This window comes from Labeo rohita, chromosome 5, assembly GCF_022985175.1.
Source record: "Labeo rohita strain BAU-BD-2019 chromosome 5, IGBB_LRoh.1.0, whole genome shotgun sequence".
NCBI classification, from domain to species: Eukaryota; Metazoa; Chordata; class Actinopteri; order Cypriniformes; family Cyprinidae; genus Labeo; species Labeo rohita.
In genome coordinates this window covers 13,660,051-13,678,131 of record NC_066873.1, presented here as the reverse complement: position 1 = coordinate 13,678,131, position 18,081 = coordinate 13,660,051, and the positions used below count along the sequence as shown (strand labels likewise).

Genomic DNA, 18,081 nt, shown 5'->3' with positions numbered 1-18,081 from the left:
CTTCAAAGCACAGCGAGCGCTTTTGATTTGTGTCTGTGTTTGTTCCAAAAACCCACCCACTCCTTCATTAAACATCACTTCTCGAGTGAGGATTTGCTTCTTAAATTTTCATTAAATGCAATATGGCCTGAGGACTCAGACGCACTAATACCACACACATAAGAGCATCGAGACTGACTCTTCTGTCACAGTGAGAAGCTGGGCGTGAAAGTGTTTATCTGGGGCTTTGGGATTATCAATGAGCAAATTACCTCTGATCCAGTGGAGGGTCTCAGGCAGACTGTGCGCGTCTGCCAGGGACTGAAGACTCCCTCTCTAGGGCTTAGGAAGGATGGGAGAAACCAGGGACAAATAACTGCTCTTTATTTGGATGTAACGCATGTAGTCTGTTCTTAACGGCTCATTATTGATATTTCTTTTTGATATGAAGCCCCTCCCCTTTTCCTCTGGAGTATCAGTGTCAGTGTGTTTTGTTTGAGAGTGGTGGCTCATGCTGAAAGAGGCAGAGAGCTCTTCTCCCAGGAGGATTCATCTCACTACCAGCCCTTCATTGCTCTGCTTGGGTGACTTTTCCTCCAGCTGTACCCATGACTCTCCAGAAATGCCTGCTGCATGGATTTGGACTTTATTATTTCTTGACATTGCTGACACTTCTCATGTCACAAGGTAGGTGTGCGTGTATGTTTGTATTGTGTCACACTGAATTGTGTCAGTCACACTGAAGAAAACATAACAAATGATGTACATATGTATTTATATTTATATCTATATATTGAGAGTACATACAATACTTTAAATTGATCAAAAGTTATATAAAAACATTTAGAATGTTCTATTTTGGGTAAATGCTGTTCTTCTGAACTTTTTGTTCATCAAAGAAATCTTTAAAAATTCTACTCAGCATGTTTTTTTGACCAGCAAATCAGAATATTAGAATGATTTCTGAAGGATCATGTGACTGGAGTAATGATGCTAAAAATTCACAGGAATAAATTACATTTTAAAATTTATTCAAATAGAAAACAGTTATTTTAAAGAGTAAAAATATTTCAAAATGTTACAGTTTTTGCTGTTCTTTGGATCAAATTAATGCAGGCTTGGTGAGCAGAAGAGACTTAAAAAAATAAATAAATAATAATAATAATAATCTTACTGTTCAAAAACTTTTGACTGGTAGTGTATAAAACATTCCTTACAATAAAAATATTTTCTTGAGACACTTATAGTTTTATCTTGGATTTTCTTATTTTCTTTATTCTTTATTTTACTTCCCCATTCATTTATTATTATTATCATTATTATTATTATTACTACTACTACTACTACTACTACTACTACTATTAATGTTACTACTATTTTTTTACTACTATTACTATTATTACTATTATTATTACTATTACTATTATTATTACTTTTATATTTTTAGTTTTTATTTATTTATTTTTTGACATTAATTTTATATTTTGTCAGATTTATAAATGCTATCTGGTAAGAAAAATAAGCTTAATTCAAGACACTCTTTGAAAGCAAGTCAAAATATTTTATGCAATTTTTCATCTCCAGTAAATGTATCCTGTTATCAGGATATTTGTTTTTACTAGGTAGTAAGGCAAAAATATTTATTTTCTTTTTATTTTCCTTTTTTTTTGTTTTTCCAAACTGTTTGTATTTTCTCAGTGTATTTCTCTTGTATTTTCTCTAATTTATGCTAAAAAATGTATGTCTTGTATGCACTTGTTTTTGTCAATAATCCACTTGACCATTGAACTTGCTCTTTGATTTCCATACATTCATCACTGCATTACTCTTAACAAACACACTTTTTGTATTTGACAATGAGGTATAATTTTCCATGCCAAATGTATCCAAGCCATATGACAGTAATGCATTCAAATATCTTTGTTTGCTTGCAGTGTTGCCTCCTAAAGCTCACTAACCTCATTTAGATCTCATCTTACATGCAAATACAACATTTCTGTCTGAACGGATTCCAGTGAGGGGGTTATATAAAGTAAACCACCGCCACCAGATGAACTTTGCCTTTTAAAAAAGGACAAGGAGATCACATTACCCGAAATGATAAATTACCATACATGAGAAAAAGCCAATAGCCTGTCAAAAGCTGTACACACATCGTGCAGATTTCTACTGGATAGTCTGAAAGCATGATGCCAGATAGAGATTGCATGTCACTGCAAATCATTCAGAAGATTAGCGGGACATCAATAATGCATGCAAGTGAATGCTTTTCCTTGTTGATGTAAATGATTTATGCTTTTTGAGGTGTTTCATTAATAAGATGTTATGTACTGGCCTTCACGCACAACATAACTGACGAAGAGCACTACATTAGCCTAACAACCACCTGTCATGATGTAGCTAGAGGCACCGTGCAGCTAAACCCATGTGTATCAACAGCAGGGATCTGCGCACATGGCTGAGTGACTTAAAACCTCGGGGCTAAATTCAGTCTCAGTCACTATAACCGCATCTCTGCTTCATCTAAAGCTACAGCGAGTAAAATCATTGAGAAAATGATGGTGAAGTAAGATATTGTTGCACATTTCGAAATACAGTTGGCTGCTTTTGTTCTTGTTTTTCAGTATTCTCCCTAACTCAGATGCAAACAAAGATCTGTTTTCTGCCTTACAGCTGACGGGCTGCAATGTTATGCTTGTAACATTGTGCATAACCAGAGGTATGTGGATGTAGGCTGTTCCAGCCCCGAAGTCATCACCTGCTCCCACTCCCACAAGGGCTTCAAGCATCGCTTCTGCATCAGAACCGAAAGTGGTAAGAATGCCCTCAACTACAACCGCCCACCAGTAGCCACTAATATATCAACAATCAGAAATGGCTGTTTGGCTTCCTGTGGCTGAGACAGCCATGAGCATTAATCAATGGAGAATAATGCATAATGGTCGTTTTTGGTTCATCAAATTTATTTCAGAGGATTTCTGAAATCCTCTGAGCAACAGAACTCCAGGGGCACCACCTTAATCCTCTTCATGAGACTCCCTGCGTGTAATTGTCATCGCACTTTGGCAGCGCAAGGAGCATTAGAGGGCGGATGATCGCTCCTGAGCAAAGAACGAGTGAAGTTAGAGATCACAGTGTTCCCTGCCCCTCTGCCTAATTAACCTGCTTTAACCCGTATTTCCAACACCTTCCTCTTCTAATCAGTTATAAAAACCAACACCTACTGCATAAGCTTGTCTAAAAGTCTAATGAATCTTCAATTCCTACTTGGATTTTGACTTTATGTAATGCGTTAATGCCAAATTTAAACTGCAAAGGTGGCAGAGAAATGCTTCTTTAAAAAAGTCCTTTATATGAAAGCCCCCAAAACTGCACATTTTATACGTCTCTGTAATCAAACACACCTGATTCAGATCATTAGCTCATTAGACTCCAATGCTGCATTCACGCATATCGTAATTACCGTGATTTTGAGATGACACATGATGTTGTACTTGGAGCTGTCCACACCCTTGGACTCGGTTAGGAACTATCGAACTATCAATACGTAGCTCCCAGTTCACATATTGCAATTGCAAGTTCTATGAGGATGTGAACGCTTTTTACAAGTTGGTATCTAATAATCATAGTAATTACGATATGGCATGAATGCACCTGAAGACTTAGGCTGGACTTTCCGAAATAACTGTAAGCCTACACTCTTAAAAATAAAGGTGCTTCACTATGCCATAGAAGAACCTTTTTTGTTTAAATATTTCCATAAAGAACCTTTAACATCTGAAGAACCATTCTGTTTCACAAAGATTATAAAAAGGGAAGAAAGAAATGTTTTTTTAAAGAACCTTTGAATGGTTCTTTGTGGATCCAAAAATGGTTCTTCTATTTCATCGCTGAGTAAAACCTTTTAAAGCACCTTTATTTTTAAGATTGTAAGTAGATCGTTGCCACCAATGGTCTGTCACCAATTGGTTATATTAGACAAAGGAGACATTCAAAAGGTGTTGGGAGGCCCTAAGAACAGGGATGGGAACCACTGCCTTAAAGGAGAAGTCCAGAATAAAAATGTACTCATTCCCTTGTCATCCAAGATGTTCGTGTTCTTCTTTCTTCAGTCGAAAAGAAATTGTGTTTCTTGAGGAAAACATTCCCGAATTTTTTTCCATATAGTGGACTTCTATGGTGCTCCCAAGTTCGAACTTCCAAAATGTAGTTTAAATGCAGCTTCAAATGGCTATAAACAAGCCCGGCCGAGGAAGAAAGGTCTTATCTAGCAAAACGATCAGTCATTTTTGAAACAAATTGACAATTTATTTACTTTTTAACCTAGAACGTTCGTCTTGTCTCATCTCTGCGGTGCGCATGCGTAGTCTGTGCAATCCGGGTCGATACAGTTAGGGTATATCGAAAAACTCTTATCTTCAATGTCAAAAATGTAATACAATGCTGTTTTGCCTTTATTTTTGTAAAGGGCGTTTGATCTTCTCTGCATGTTCACTTTGTGTACACTGGGTTGGGTACTTCCGCAGCGATGTACGACGATTTTTAAGTTTGGAAAGAAAACGAAATGGGAATTTTTTGACATACCCTAACTGTATTGACCGTATTGAACCGGAAAAAAGAGTTCACGCAGACTTAGACAAGACGAGCATTTGAGGTTAAAAAGTATATAAATTGTCAATTTGTTTAGAAAAAGACAGATTGTTTTGCTAGATAAGACTCTTCTTCCTCGGCTGGAAAGCCATTTAAAGCTTTTATGAATGCATTTAAACTGTATTTTGGAAGTTTAAACTTGGGTGCACCATTGAAGTCCACTATATGGAGAAAAATGTTTTTGAATGTTTTCCTCAAGAAACATAATTTCTTATCGACTGAAGAAAGAAAGACATGAACATCTTGGATGACAAGGGGGTGAGTACATTTTTGTTCTGGAAGTGGACTTCTCCTTTAAGTAATGATGGCAGACTCTGAATCAAATGACCCAATTATTAAATGATTTGAATCACTCTAAATATAACCTGCTGGTCAACATGGTGTAAATGCAGTGAAAACACAGTCTAAACATGTACAAGGAAAGCTTTCACACACCAATTGCATTTTCATATTTCAATTTTCATAAAAATGTAATCTATTAAATGTAATTTACAAATAATTGATACCATTAAATATGATGGTTCAGTAAAAGTTATGTTTTATTAATATATAGCCCTTGTTTTGGGTGTCCAAAGGCTGTGGGGGGGAACCTGCTCAAAAGGTACTACAATACACCATTTAGGTAATAATATGTACTCTTTGGAGATAAATACGGTCAAAAGGTGACTGGCTATGATCATTTGTAAAATTTGTAAATGAAATAAAAATTAACCATTATTAAAGGGCTAGTTGACCCAAAAATGAAAATTAGCCCATGATTTACTCACCCTCAAGGCTTCCTAGTTGTCTTTTTTTAGCTGAATCCACTCAAAGTTACATTAAAAATTGTCCTGGGTCTTCCAAGCTCTATAAAGGTAGTGGGTGGGTGTTTTTCTTCAACAGTCCAAAGGAAGTCTAATAAAGTGCATCCATCCATAATAAAAAGTGTTCCACATGGCTCCGGAGGGTGAATAAAGGCCTCCTGTATCCATATTTAAAACATAATAACTGTTGTACACGGAAGCCGTTCTGGGTGGATGATGTAGGACGCCGGCGTTGCGCATGAAGCGAACTGAAGAGAACAAAACAACGGTCACAAATTAGAACTGCAAAAGGAGGATCTGTAAAGAAAAATGTTGGAGGATTTTGATTTAAGCCAAGAGGAGACTGGTTTTCCTTTGCTAAAGTAGGAAATCTTTGCTTCCTTTGCTCCTGTAAACAAACGTTGGTTTTTGCAAGATCAGTGGCACATCTGCAAAGCATACGTCCTACATCATACGCCCGAAATGGCTTGCATGTATGACAGCTGGTGCAAGCAAGAAAAAAGCGATTATTATGTTTTACTATGGATTTTTTTTCTTACAAAAACACATTGATTCGTTACAGGAGGCCTTTATTCACTCGCTGAAGCTGTGTGGAGCACTTTTTATTATGGATTATGCACTTTATTGGACTGTTTAACAGAAACACCTGCCCACTGTCATTATAAAGCTTGGAAGAGCTAGGACTAAGAATTTTTAATATAACTCAGATTGGATTCGACTAAAAGAAGAAAGTCATATATACCTAGGATATCTTGAGGGTGAGTAAATCGTGGGCTAATTTTCATTTTTGGATGAACGGACGCTTTAACTGACCCATTTGGCAAACTAGGTAATTTAAAAGCAATTAAGTAGAATTTGTAAATGAATTCTAAAATGAACCGTTATTAACCAGGCCAAGACGTGATCATGGTTTCACCAGATTAATGTAATCTAGCTGCAAACCACTGGAATTTTTTAAAAGTTTCAAAAACATGGTTCAAAACAGTATGATTTGATGAATCCTCATTTGCAAAAATCATGTTATTTAGCGGATTTGATACAAGCTCTAAACTACTGATTCGAAACAAGCAATTCGTAAATGTTTTGAAGCTTCATGAAGTGGTGTTTTAAACACACTCTCATTGCTAACACTGTCTGTGAATTGTCTGTGAAGGTTGAGGCTTCCAGCACAACTTTTCCTGATATCACTGTATAAGCTAAATGTTTTGTAATCTGAAAACCTGACTGCATTTATGACCCAAATGGCATTGACAAAGCACAGCCAGACTCTCAAACAGACAGCCCTCCAGATAGGTGACAGACAAACACAGTCAAATTGATAAGGCTGATAAGAGCATTTGGACAGCGATCATCAGGGATTTCTCTTTCTCTCTCTGTTGGATCATCGGCCAGCCGTAATCCTCCAGAGTTATCCACTTTCACAAGTCGAGCCAGCTCTGTCTGCCTCCACGGCTCAGCATACATCACAGACCTGTCACATGACTCAATCCTGAGCAAGTCTTCATGCCACTTGTTTTACTGCAGGGTATGGCCAGAGCTTCTCCTTTGAGTCGAAGGTATATTATTATGGCTTCAAAATAAGACTCTATTACAGTATTTGTGACATGTTGTTGATTGCGACTGACAATTATTCTGATTCAAAGTTCAAATTCTGCACAAAATTGTGTTTACCGCAGTGCACTTTCAGCAGAAGTCTATGAATGGAGCACTGTGTACTTGTATTACTGATTCCTCTATAGAAAAATGTGTTATTCAGGCTATGAGGTTGTCTTAATTATCCTATTACCAGTGGGACTACGGCTGCACTGTAGTTGGACAAACTTATGGCTGTGTTACAGATATAATTACTGTGGGTAGTCTTGTTTCTATGTAAACAGTCCCTTAGTGGAATCTGTGACTGTATCATATGTGAAACTTGGCAGGAGTTACTAGAAGATAATAAAATGTTTAAATAAAAAGACATACTTGCTTCAGACAAACACAAACATTTAATGGAAAAAAATCATCCCTGTAAACAACTGATTCTGGCCAACTGTCATACATGGATTCATGAGTTTATGCTTGATGTAAATGTCAACATGTTGTGAAGCGTGATGAAATCGTGCTGTGAACCTCATGCATGAAGTGACGTCACTTCATGCGTGAGATGATTCATAACGTGAACAAGATATACTATATGAAGACCAGGTTTAAATGGACAAGATATACTATATGAAGATTTAAATGGTTGTGGGTTCCAGTGCATGTAGGAGTGCGGGGCGAATGAGAGTGTGGATGAGGTGGCAAAAAAGGTGTTAAAGAAGAAAAAATAAAGAAATGCAAATAAGAATCTGTAAATCAGTGGTCTATCCACTTGCATCATAGGGACAGAGAGTATTTTTCTAAAAAAAAACAACAACAAAAAATAAACCTTTCAAAGGGCAATTTGCATAACTACCGTATTAATTTTATCTGTGTTGTCTTTTAAGTCAAATGCTTAAATGTAACCAGTTACTTAAATCAACTGTTACCAATAACAACAAACTGTTTTGTGTTTTCTACATTCAAAAAATAGAAGCAGCTTCTGTGTACAACCAGTGGGTGCAAGCTAGATTAAGGTGTTTATTAAGGGTTAAATATGGATATTTTGGTAACACTTTACAATATGGGTGCACAAATATGCATTAATTCATGCTTAATAACTGCATAGATAATCAAGTTAATGTATAATTCATGAAGAACTAAACCATTTATTAATGATTACTATATCAGCAACTAATGAACAGTCTATATGATTCATAGATTAAGTACTGAATATATTGTTATTAGTTAAATGTGTCATAATGTATTAGTTCCTTAATAACTTATATTAACTATCTAAACTATGATCTAAATTCATATGTTAATTACCACAGTGGTCAAAGATATATACTTCAACTTCCAGTTGTCTGCTTTAATCAATCATTAGCTAATGATCTGCCAATGTATCATTATGTTATGACATATGTAGGTTCATTAGTCTAGCGCAAATTCCCGTTACAATCACCGAAACTTCTATGAGGAGAAATCTCTTACTTACATCGTATTTGTTTGTTGTTTATAGTGAGAGAATTCAGTCAGTGAATGCGTGCAAGCGACAGAACTCTGGTGTTTTCAGCGCTGACTAATTTAAATGCCTCTGATTGGCCATTGCGTTTCTAAGCTCAACAGAAATATGTGTGATTGGTTGTAATTCTCAGCACTGCAAAAAAACAACAAAAGGAAATCTAATGCAACGTATAGAGATTTAAATGTAATGCAGCTAATTGACACTTTTCATTCATTTTAATATTTCATTTTAGTCGCAACAGCCTTAATATATGTAACTAGTGTTAAATTATTTTGAATTGTTAGGGCTTTTTTTGGTCATTCTGGTGTCATTAATTTCCAGCGGTTTGGAAAATGGATAAATGTTTTAGCAGCAGGCACCATCTTCTTGCCAGACAGGAATTAGTTTGGCACAGTGCATTATGGGTATTCTGTAGCTGGTGAGTGTATACTGGTTGTATGCTCATTATTGTGGTGCCACTACAAATGGCTGTCCCTTCAAATAGTGCCCTATTTAAGGGGGCAATTTTGAACACAGCCCTAGAAACTTCAAGGCAAGTGAGTTGGAGCTGGTTGGAGCTAAGCTTCGTTGGCCCTGCAGTTGGACAAATGGAGAGTAGAGATGCAGCCAAAGTGCATGTTTATTTTAGTCTGAGATGCGAAATACACTCTCAGAAATGAAGGTAAAAAAGCTGTCACTGAGGCGGTACCTTTTCAAAAGGTACATATTAGACATAAGACATACATATTAGAACCTAAGAGGTACAGTGCACGTCCTGATATTGCTGAGTTAGATGTGTTGCTGGGTCAACATATTCTGTTGACCCTGGAACAACATTTAAATCCAAAAATGTAAGCTTGACCACATCCCTACACCTAAACCTAACCTTACCCATGAGTAATCCCTAAAATCAGAGGAAATGATAGATGAATGACACTGATGTACATGCACCAAACACTGATTGTAAGCCTAAAATTCATAAAAACTATAAACTGTTTTTTCACATCTGATTTGTTAATCACAATGTTGTTCCAGGGTCAACAAAGATGTTGATCCAGGAACATGTCGCACTTGGTAAAATCAGGTTCTGCGAGGTACAGTAGTCTACCTTTTGAAAAGGCCCCAGTGGCAGCTTTCGTACCTTTATTTCTGAGACTATATAGTGCCAGAAAAATCATACATAGCACATTTAATGCATGTCAAAGTATAATTCTTTCGATAGCATGCACAAACACAGGTGCTCAACACATAGGCCTATCTATTCCTTTTATCCATGTCCAGTGTCTGTGCTATTTTTCTCCGGAAGTTATGATTGATTAAAATCAACACCAATAATTATTATACTTTACCACACCAGAAAGATCTCATTTTAATTAAGTAAAATAATGTTGGTGGTTTGTTTGCATGTTTTGTTCTATTCATAAATGACACAGTCATGCATCAAACATGAATTTTGAAGTTACTGTGTTTGTTGAAAAATATAAGTTACTTATAAATTGCTATATAAGATTGGTTGTCAAAAAGTTAAGCAAGCATGTGCACTCACTTTTGGTAGCTGGAGTTCTTACAACTATAGTAAATTACGTTTTTAACAGTTGCTTCATAATTCATTTTTGACTGTGGGTAATTTATATTGTAGGAGAAAACATAAGTCTCTTCATGCAAAGTTAACCACAGACATTAATTCTACTCATAAATCCACAACCGTCATTCTAAAAACCCACAGGAAATTCTTAACCCCTGAACCCATAATGGCTCAGAAATGCTGGTTGTCCTCCAGGTTTTAGAACTACAAACTAAATAGTTCTGTTGCGACATGCTTGGGATCATGCCTTCTAATAAAATCACTCTGATGTTAATTCTGTGTCACCCAACATGTGGTTTCTCAAAAACACTGTTTTGTTTGTTTTGTTTCAGTTGCACTGGGAGTCATGCTGACTAGTGGCTGCGCAACAGCCCGACACTGCCACACGGAGGAGCTGCCGGGAGTCAACATCCACTGCTGCGACTCTGATCTGTGCAACAGCGCCACCCGTTGGCGGACAAGCACACTGCTGCCTATTTGCTCATTGACGTTTTCTCTGTTGTTTCAGAAGATGATACTGTGGACGAAATAACTTTGAACTTCGAACTTCAGGACAAAATCACGGCAGCTACACTTCCGATGTATGACACACAGAAGGGAATTTAAAAATATAACTATAAAAGATGTGAACACACACCATGGAGTGTTATGTGGATAAACCAAACCTTCACGTATGACGTCAGATCTTCAGTTTTCTTTGGGTCATTAAATCATCATCATCATCAAAAAAAAAAAAAAAAAAAAAAAATCACTGTAAGCCTCAGATGGACGTTTTATATAGCATAGAAGTGAAAATTATTTTTAACCATTTGTTTCATTTTAAAATATTTTGCTCAGCCAAAAATGACATAAGAATTGATGCCCTTTACATATGTGTGAAGATGTGTTCAGGAATTGCATATATTTTAAAAACAATATGGTATCTGAAATTATACTGCTTTTAGACTTTTTCTTAGATATTTTTGCAACCAACTCAAGTTGATTTTTAGTGGATGTACTTACCGTATGAAGTCAGTTCCCCTCAAGTTCACACAGGTGTCCTAGCAGATTAATCACAGGTGTAGTTTAGCACATTAACTTTGAACATGATGCATGTTTGACAACCAAGAAAGTGCTGAAATACTTGTTATTTTAAATACTCATATAAGACATCTATTGCACTGCAAAACGTTTTTTGTTTAAAGCAAAACAATCAAATATATGTAAACAATATTCAGTTATTGAATGATACATTAGGCTATTAAACTGTTGTTGTCTTACTTCGAATCCTTACCTCGAATGTTTTGAGCTGTCGGGTCGGATTTCGCGGTTAATTCTGAACTTAGGCTACGTCATGTCCGTAAACACCAAAAAGAAGGTTTGGTTATTGAGTGAGTGGGTGTTAGCGTTTTTCTGTTAGCGTTTACATTGGAGGTTCTAAACGACAATCCTCTTTTAACCACTAATGACCAAATGTCAAAACAAATAAAGTTCAAACTCCAAAAATTCTGCAATCAAGAAGGGGAACGCAACAGAGCCCGTGCCAAGTAGGATCCAAAATAATGCGGCAGATAGGAAACTTCATTTCTTTCTTTACTTTCAAATATAGGACTTATTAAAAGTCATACTTACCGCCAGAAGAGCTGTGCTAAAACACGTGATGGCAAAAAAAAAAAAAAAAAATACATGGGTCTATGTGCTATCTACCTTATTCTTAAACGCGGACTTCCGGTTCATTAGCCGCTATAGGGAGATAAGGAGAAGAATAACAACATGCAGTAAACAGTAAAATTGTTTGCATTGCAAACTAGAGTGATCATAATTAAGACAATACATTAATACAACGTGGCAAGACACACCAATTTGCAATATCAAGCAGCAAAAAGAGCTGTTTTGTACAGCTAGAAATGGGTGCAGATGAGACGGCAAAAGCCAGGCCAATTTACAACTGGGCACACAGGCGCTTAAGGAAAAAATAAGGTGGATTTCTCAAGTATATGCAATTTTATGTTTCAACCGGAGATGGTAATGGAGAGGATCCATATAACATGAAAAGTGTGCCTTGCGAAAAGTGTGCTGTCGTTCAACATACAGTATTTAAAACATATTTATAAATACCAATGCAATACTTTTATTATCTAATGCACATTAGATTCATACATGCATGACATTCATGCATTTAAACTGAAGAATCCAAAATTTGTGACGATTTCAAAAAATGCTATAAAAGATATTTAATTTATTACCATTTCAGTTAGATCAAGCAGTCAATACTAAATCATTTTGGTATTCTCCAATTTCAACTTTTTCATAATCTTAAACAAAGTTTCAGCGGTTTGTTTCAGCTAGAGTCAGTAGTTATATCCATTTCACAGTTTTGTAGGAGATGACTTGTATAATTGCTGATCCATATGAATTCTTGGCTGAGAAGTGAAAATCTCTAAATGATGTCTAAATAGGGCTCAGAGCTACAGGAGATGGCAGTGTTTCACAGTCTCTTGACACAGGCATGAATGTTCAACTTGACAGAATCTCTGACACAGCAGAGAAACTGTGGTGCTCAGTCCACTGTGTTCATCGTAATTAGAGCCATGAAACATGCCTGACTAGTGCAATATTTTATTAGGATTCATTCTTTGCTAGAAATCATGTTTATAATATGTGTACAATGATTCTTCATGTGAGTCCTTTGAAGAGGCGACAGATTCAGAGAACATTTTAAGAGCAATGGCCTGTCTCATGGTGAAAGCTCTTATGAAAATAAACGGGAAGAGATCCGCGGAGGCTCATGGCTTGTTTTGATTTGTTTAATCCAGCCTTTGAGAAAACACAGGCAGAGAGAGCCATCTCTCACAGAGTGGAGGAAGAAGTGTTTCATCTTTTAACTCGACTCATGATTCATCCAGAAATTAGCAAAGAGAGATTGCGGAGACAGGTTTGAGGGCTGGCGTATGAAATAAGGCAGTCGCATACGCTTCTGCCAGACTCTCAAAACTGTGCGCTGCCTCTGAGCTAATGAGCGCTGAAGCACAAGCTGTACTCACTGTCCTTTAACGTCTGCTGTCATATGCCTCTGACACTGGAAGGACTGCTTTTACAGACATTTTGAGAAATGGTCCGTTGATTACACTGAATTTGGTGAGAATCTAGAATCCATTTGATGCTTTTGAGTGGATTTGTTTCAGTTTGTTCAGTATCCATCAATGCCAGATCCACAGTTGAGCCAAGGCATAAATCAAGTTATAAAATTCAATCCTTTGTCATTTGTCAATGTTTGCCTCATTTAAAAAGCAAAATACTTTGCCAATCTGCATATGCATTTTACTCTGTTTGACTTTATGTTAAAATGTACGTTTTACTGGTGCAGTGGTCCATAACATTTCCCGTACAAAACCCACTGATATGATGCTAAGGCGTTCTGGCCGGTTGCCAGGTCATTGTTGTGTCTTTAGTCACAAGAACCCATTCTACAGTCCTAGAGTCCAGTCTACAGTTTATGCTGTTTTGTATGAGTTTTGAGAATCTCAGTCTATGCTGAACAACAAGTTTTTATGCTGTAAAGAATTATCCTGTCAGCCTTAATGCATTGAGTTTTACCTCATTTGTTATTGCGTATGAATCTCAGAGCTATCACCCACAGCCGCAGTAGGCTCTGACAGAAAACAGACACTACAGATTAATGGCAAATTAGGGCAGATTGAAATTTTGCCACAACCTAGAGGAGGCAAGCCCATGATGCCTTATACAAGATATTTTCATTGATTTATTTTACTAAGAATGCCTTTTTTAAGCTGACAAGGCAAACTAGTGTACAGAGCAGCCAAGACTATACAAATTTCATCCAAATGATAGGTGAACTATTGGCAGTTCTGAGAGATATCACAGCTTTTAATGCGGAGCAGGAGTACACTTATCTTGTCGTTTGTTTTTATGGGATAACATGTCAGCCCATAACACAATCCACCTCGCTCAATCTCTCATACTGCAGATTCAGTGTGTACCCTCACTATAACCACAGTGTGTGACTAAGTAACTAAAGATTTGTTGTCCTCCATTGTGACATACATCCAGGTCAAACTAGGCTGCAGCAACATACCAAATCAACAAACATCAATCACACACACACACTCACTGGTATTCTTATCATTTTGGGAACATTCCATAGGCATAATGGTTTTTATACTGTACAAACTGTATTTTCTAACTTTCGTTTTGTATGATTTATAAGCTTGTTACCTCATTGGGACCTAAAAATGACCCCACAAAGTCAAAATTTACTGCTATTACTACATGTATACAGTGCCTTGCAAAAGTATTCATACCCCTTCATTTTTTTTTCACTTTTTGTTTAACTTATGTGAAACTCCTTTAAATAACTTTTCCCCCACATCAATCTTTCATACACCATAATGACAAAGCAAAAAAAAAAAAAAAAAAAAGATTTGTGACAACTCTGCAAATTTGTTAAAATCACAAAACTGAAAAGTACGTTGCATTCAGTATTCAAACCAATGGCGAAGCTACGAGTGAGCTTCAGCCTGACCCACCCAGTGAGAAGTTGGTAATTTTCCAAATGAATGCTATTTATTAAACGATAATAATAAATGTATAGTTAAACATGGTAAATTACAGGCAGTTTCTTAATTTTCCCTCTCCCTATAGGTGCATGCCATACGCTTGTCAAAACGATAATTGGCCTGTTTCAGTAAGTCCCACCCACATTTATGTTTACGACGTAAGGACACAGTAAAATGCGCGGGTTTGAAAGTAATGTTGAATTTGAAAATAGCGAAACAAACCTCAGTCTTTAAAACATATTTTATATCCCAAATGAAACTTAATTCAGCACTGAATCTGGAGCGCCTACAAATGAAACCAGATCACCGGGTGATGGATTTATAGATTGGTAACTTCTGAGCATGTGTAAGCATCATATTAGCAAAGGTTCAGTGTTTGAGCTGCTAAATAGATGCGTCATTTGCAGAAAGAAACACATAAACATTAACAATGATAAATACATCGGCTACAGTATTAATTAATCTTTGTTAAAGATAGTTAATAAAAATACAACTTTTTTTTAGCTCAGGTACGAATGTTAACAGATGAATTTTAATTTTAATAATGTATTAGTAAATGTTGAAATTAAAATTAGTGTTAATCAATGCTTTAGAAGTGATGTGCGTTTAATGTTTGTGCTGTATTTTCTATTGGCAATTTGATATGCAATTTTACATACGCTACACCTTGTCCACCCGGTTTTATGTAGGCCCGCCCACTTAAACATTTCTGGCCTCGCCCCTGATTCATACCCTTAAGTCAGTTGAAGCACTTTACAGCTTAAAGACTTTCTGGTATGATGCGACAAGCTTTGCACATCTGCATTTGGTAATTATCTGCCATTCTTCTTCTCACCTCTTCACCTCTCAAACTCTGTGAGCTTGGATGGGGGCTAGCAGACATTTGCAGGTTTCTCTAGAAATGTTTGATTGCGTTCAAGCCAAGGCTCTGGCTGGGCCACTCGAGAACATTCACAGAGTTGTCTGTAAGTCACTCTTGCTGTGTGCTTAGGGTCATTGTCCTGCTGGAAGGTGAATCTTCAGCCCAGTCTGAGGTTCTGAACGCTCTGGACCGGGTTTTCATTAAGGCTGTATATCTCTATATTTTGCTGTGTTGAACTTTCCTTCTACTCTGACGAGTCCCTCAGTCCCTGCCACTTATAAACAGCCCCACAGCATAAAGCTGCTACCAGCACACTTTAATGTTGGGATGACAACACAATCTGACAATCTGAGAGGTTTTTGGGTCTTTTGTTGCAAAGTGTGTTTTCATGTGTCTTCACTGAGGAGAGGATTGAGTTTGGCCACACTATCATAAAGACCAGATCAGTGCAGTGTTGCAGTGATGTTTGTCCTTCAGTAAGTTTCTCCCATCTGCATATATGATCATGGAGCTCAACTAGAGTGACCACCAGCTTCTTGGTCAACCACTCTAACCAAGGCCCTTCTCCATCAATTGCTCAGTTTCTCCAGGAGGCCAGCTCTTACAGAGTGGAGGAAGAAGTGTTTCATCTTTTAACTCCAACACATGATTCATCCACAAATTAGCAAAGAGAGATTGCGGAGACAGGCTTGAGGGCTGGCGTATGAAATAAGGCAGTCGTATATGCTTCTGCCAGACTCTCAAAACTGTGCACTGCCTCTGAGCTAATGAGCACTGAAGCACAAGCTGTAGGAAGAGTCCTAGTTGTTCCAAACTTCTTCTATTATGGATAATGGAGGCTACATGCTTCTGTGAACCTTCAAGCAGAATTTTTTTCTGAACTCTTCCCCAGATTAGTGCCTTGACACAATCATGTCTCTGAGCTCTAATCTCATTCCAGTCTGAGAGAAACAACCAATATATTAATGACATTTCATCTGTAATTTGTTTAATACATATTATACCTTCCCCATATGCCCTTTTCTGTTTTTTTCTTTTGATCTTCTTCCACTCTGTTGTGTTTGAATTTTAAATTTAACATTAGCAGGTATTATTGATGAGACATGAATAACATTTAAACTGCCGAATTAACTAATTTAACTGAATTTTGGTAAAAGCGAAAAAAAGATGAGAGAACAGTAATATTTTACTTATTAATTTTATTTCTTTTTTAATATTCTCTCTCTCTCTCTCTCTCTCTCTCTCTCTCTCTCCTTTCTCGCCTTAAATGATTCTTGTAATCGCACTGCTTTTTTGATAGTCCAGTTAAAGCACTTTAAAAACACTGCATTCTTTGGAAAAATTATTCATGCACATTCAGTAAACAAGGCTGTCAGAATAAATGGTTTATACCTTATATCACAAAAGAAATAGGAGTTATTGTGGCGATTGAATGTTCAGCACTAGAAAGTATTGCTTAGCTCTTGATTGAAGCAGAGGCATTTGCTTTTCTATGAATGAGCTATATGATTTCAAAATCTTTCTATCAATAAATAAACACAGGAAAGTTACACTTCCTCACCGCTGCTGTTAACAATTACGTTGTCTTTTGAAACATATGCTGGGCACAACAATTGTTTCATTGTACATCTTGACTTGGCTCAATCAAACATATTCAGAGCGGACATTTCAACCATAATGGGTAATTTTCTCCACTCTTCCCCTCCTACTCCTTCACCACAGATCTGACAGTGCTTTAGTGTTCTCAACCGCTAATTGCTACATATGGTTTTATACAATGAGGAACAACAGAGCATTCAGCTTTACATGAGAGCGCAACATGGCCGTCAACTGATTGTCTCCAATTTTTCAGTTTGCAAAGATCTAAACAGCAGGCTGAGTTTATACTGGGACTGTTTATCGTTGTCATGTACACGAGTGCTCTGTTGTATGGTTAAGAGGCCATAGAACAAGGTTGTTTGATGTTATTGGATTGGAGAAGTGTGGGAATAGTTGAAGAAGTGTTTCTGTATGTCTCACACATTGTATGGGCATCGTCTCCAGGGCACGATGCTGGATAATACTACATGACTTTAAGTACACCAGTGTAGAGTTTCTGCTTACATTAAAAAGACTGTAAACGTGAACGATCATGACAAAGTCAGGCATCTGTGCTCTGAGGTAATTTCTGTAGGGTTCATAATAGGTTCACTGAGCATTATGTAATTCTGTAGGCCTCCTTACAGCTGAGCACACCATGTACCTATTATGGCTCCAGTACTGACTGCTGGAAAAATTGTGATACATAACATGCATAATGAATGCTATAGGCTTTTATTATTATTTCATGATGTCATTTATAGATTATTATAACCTCTGCTGTCTTCTTTGAATGATACTTCTTTATTTTTCATTTTTCTAACTGCGTTTGGGCTCAGCTATGGAAGCCCGTTTCCGCCACTGAATAAAAAATAAAAAAGGTAATTGCGACTTTTTATCTCACAATTCAGATTTTTTTTTCTCGCAATTTTGAGTTTACATCTCGCATGCCTGACTTTTTTTTCTCAGAATTGTGTCAAATAAACTCTCACAATTGCGAG

At 36.9% G+C, this 18,081-nt stretch overlaps 1 protein-coding gene across 1 annotated transcript; it reads left to right on the top strand.

Moving 5' to 3' along the window:
- The first annotated feature begins 223 nt into the window (after window positions 1-223).
- On the top strand, window positions 224-11,342 carry LOC127165832 (uncharacterized). The gene is made up of 3 exons (XM_051110748.1): window positions 224-666; window positions 2,653-2,793; window positions 10,417-11,342. Exons 1-3 carry the CDS (start codon window positions 588-590, stop codon window positions 10,614-10,616), a joined length of 420 nt encoding a protein of 139 aa, XP_050966705.1. The 5' UTR covers window positions 224-587; the 3' UTR covers window positions 10,617-11,342.
- Window positions 11,343-18,081: the final 6,739 nt, after the last annotated feature.

Coding starts and splice junctions, on each gene's coding strand:
- LOC127165832 (XM_051110748.1), top strand. CDS start 588: ATGACTCTCCAGAAATGCCTGCTGCATGGATTTGGACTTTATTATTTC. Junction 667..2,652: donor GACACTTCTCATGTCACAAG/GTAGGTGTGCGT, acceptor TCTGCCTTACAG/CTGACGGGCTGCAATGTTAT. Junction 2,794..10,416: donor CTGCATCAGAACCGAAAGTG/GTAAGAATGCCC, acceptor GTTTTGTTTCAG/TTGCACTGGGAGTCATGCTG.